General features: G+C 35.2%; 1 protein-coding gene across 1 annotated transcript in view; it reads left to right on the forward strand.

The window, feature by feature from the left end:
- The first annotated feature begins 1,225 nt into the window (after window positions 1–1,225).
- The window catches only part of USP38 (ubiquitin specific peptidase 38), a 14,743-nt gene continuing 12,643 nt past the window's right edge, over window positions 1,226–3,325 (forward strand). Inside the window, exons 1-2 of the mRNA XM_010020965.1 lie at window positions 1,226–1,357; window positions 1,627–1,728. Coding sequence (XP_010019267.1) covers window positions 1,229–1,357; window positions 1,627–1,728 — 231 coding nt within the window. The 5' untranslated portion in view covers window positions 1,226–1,228. The remainder of the gene's footprint in view (window positions 1,358–1,626; window positions 1,729–3,325) is intronic.

Raw genomic sequence — 3,325 nt, forward strand, 5'->3', positions numbered from 1 at the left:
CCCCCCCCGTAATACAAGCTAAACCCTGTAAGAGCTGTGCTGGCTGTCCTAAGGACTCCTTATTTTAGAGAAAGCTTTGAATGTTACATGTGCAGATAGTACATAATTCATACATTTTAAATGTGTGCTATACATTTTTCAGTTCCAAATTATAAACTCTGGAAATTTAGATTGTTTATGGTAATACAGCATGCTCAGAATGCATGTCTGGAGTGGCTAAAGACTGTTGTTTTCTTTAGTTTGAAATCTGAGGAGTGAAACCATCATTTCAGTCTGTTTAAAGCACTTTTGATCTCTGGGAAGAACATAGGGGCTGATAGTTTTTCTTCAGAGTGATATTCACTAACTGCCTATTGGTAGTGATAGCGGCTGTTTACTAGACTGTAACCTGTTCAGTTGTGTGCTAGAATTTAGTCCCTTAAAACAATTTATATTTAAGGAACTTTTTCAGAAAGTAAGTTAAGAAATATACTTCTAACTTCCTGTTTCTATAGATTGGAGCTTTTGGAAGTCATATGGTTCAATCCTGCTTGTAGCAGGGCCAGTTTGAAAGTCAGACATTGCTCAGGGCCTTGCCTAATTAACATAAGAGCTTTCTGCAAGGAAGTCCTTTTTCCTTTGCTGTAGTGAAATTCTTCCTTTAAGGGCATATGTAGACTGCAGGCTGCTGATAGCTGTTACAAGATCCGTATAACACCTGCTGCAATGTAGTTAAAATGACTAGATTTTGTCTTTTTTACAGAATATTTGAGTTGACTTCCAGGAACTTAGTTCTAAGCTGAAAAAGCTTCCTTTTAAAATTTAAATTAATAGTTTGGGTCTGGTTTGGGGTGAAAGGTATAGGAGGAGAGGTTCACTTTTTCACCTTCAGTACTACGTTTTTGCCTCACAATAAAAATGTTAGCTTAATGTCTGTAAAAGCAGAGTTCATATTCTTAAACAAGTAACAATAATAGGCATAATACTTAATTTTATATGCTTCTGTATTTTGGGGGGGAGGGTGTATTTACTTTTAATGTATTAAATAGATCAGTATTTATTACAGAGTTAAATTACTTCAGATATGATCAAAATTAATCAAATTATAATCAAAATCGTTCTTGCATTACTTCTGAGTCTCTGTAAGTATGTAACTATCTGGGTAACATATAGAAACTTTGTTGAGATTAAAACTAGTAGTATATTGGCTTTTTTGTGTCATCTTTTTATTTTTCTTTAATCTTTCAGAATGATTGACTGGTTGTCCTGGCCTCTGGCTCAGCATGTGGAAACATGGGTGATTGCACTGCTAAAAGGACTGGCTGCAGTCCAGAAATTTACCATTCTCATTGATGTCACTCTGCTTAAGATTGAGTTGGTATGTTGGAAAAGAACATTCAAAATTAAAGGAGAGGGAAAGGAATTTGTAGCAGCCTTACAATTGAGTAGCATCTTTTGTATTGCAGTAGATATTGTCCTCTTATTCTGCAAAGAGAACGTAAATTTATCTATAGCTTTCAGTTGCATGCAGTGATTCTGACTGTTTCAAATATTGTGGATTTGGACATCTGTTTACAATTTTATAGAAATTTAATTTTCTAGACTTGCTGAAATACATGTGGGTTGTTTTTTTTTTTTTTTTTTTAGGTCTTTAATCGACTTTGGTTTCCTCTAGTGAGGCCTGGTGCCCTTGCTGTCCTTTCCCATATGTTACTTAGTTTTCAACATTCTCCAGAAGCTTTTCATTTGGTAAGTTACTAAATAAATGGTTTTCGATGGTTTGAAATGTCATTCACGTGTGATTTCTAAAGCAAGTGTCAAGAGTAACATAATTGGTGTGCTTGGGTTTCCTCTCTTTCAAGTTCCAGAGTCAGATTTCTGTGGTTCACAGACCACTAGTAAGCTTTCTAATCCCCAGGTTCAACCACTTAATCTGTAACTGGAAATGAGCGTTGTTCTTCCTGGTATGTACATATTTCTGGCAATAGTATCTGGGTGCACTATTCTTACCTTTACTGTATACTTCTGGAAATCTATTTATGTGGTGTGAAGTCTGCTGATAAAGTTGGGTAGCAAGTAGAGTTTCAGGCACAACTGTTTGGGGAAAACTGATAACCAATTATCTGCTATGTATAGCCTGGTTACCCTGGATAGGTGCCCAACACCAAGAAGTACTTCAAGAAAGCTATGCTATCTGTGTTTCAGTGTATGTATGGGCAAACTGATGTAAACTGTTTTTAATGACCATTCTTCAAAACAATTCACCAGTTGAAGTGATAACAGGGTATGATGATGACTGTATACAGCAAGATGTGTTGAATCTTCCTTATTCTTACGCTTGGTGTTTAACTTAATGTTTAAGTGAAATGTCAGTCTTTCAGATTTAAGCATAGTAACAGCCTAGCACATTGTTTCTCAGGCTTTTAGGCCTGAACAGGTCACAACCCTTTGATTAGTGTCAGAGTAATTGCCTTACACCTGTTACACTGTTTTTAATGGTAGATGTCTGAAGTTTCGCTCCCCTCCAGTGCCCTAATCTTGGCCTAGGAGAGGAATTTAAGTTGTAAATGAAAGAGCCAAGTAGCCTTGAGTATGCTCAAAACATAAGTATTTTACACTTTTACTGTTTTGCTTTTCTTTATCCCTTAGGGATAAAGCATTAATGAGAAAAAATGTAAAATGTTGAGAAGACTTATTCTAGAAATAGACATTGGCTTTAACAAAAAGTATTTCTGCCATACCTGCATGCAGTACTAAATAAATATCTGGTTTTGTATCTTCATGACCATTTTCTTTACTGTCATTTTTTTGAGCTACTCCTGTCATTTAGTATCCAGTAATATTTTCCTGCACTTAAATTACTTGTTTACTTCTACATTCAGACCATTTATTATGAAAAATGGTTAAAAACACATTAATAAATATAAGATAATTTACTTTGCATTGCATCTCAGTTAACATTCCCCTTCCCTATGCTTGAGTGTCATTAGCATAAATGACTTGAGTTTTTTTATAGAAGAAAAATGCTCTGTCTTGCACTTATGATGTAGAACTTACCATGATGTGTACTATGGAATTCTAAAATCTACTGATGTATAAAATGTTAATTCAGCCTCAAGCCAGAAATGATACTTCTGTATGTATTTGAAGTGTAATGTTCAGTATTATGCAGCATGCTATTGGACAGACTTTGGCTCTTAACTTGAGAGCTGAGTACCTGTACTTTTTGTGTTCTTGTTCTTTGTCTGTGCCAAATTATTGTATCTCAGACCTGCTTTATACAAATTTCATTCTTGGAGCTCAGTAGTTACTTTCTTGTTGCTATGTATGCACATTTATAAAGGGA

This window comes from Nestor notabilis, unplaced genomic scaffold (genome assembly GCF_000696875.1).
Source record: "Nestor notabilis isolate BGI_N333 unplaced genomic scaffold, ASM69687v1 scaffold12278, whole genome shotgun sequence".
Lineage (NCBI taxonomy): Eukaryota > Metazoa > Chordata > Aves > Psittaciformes > Psittacidae > Nestor > Nestor notabilis.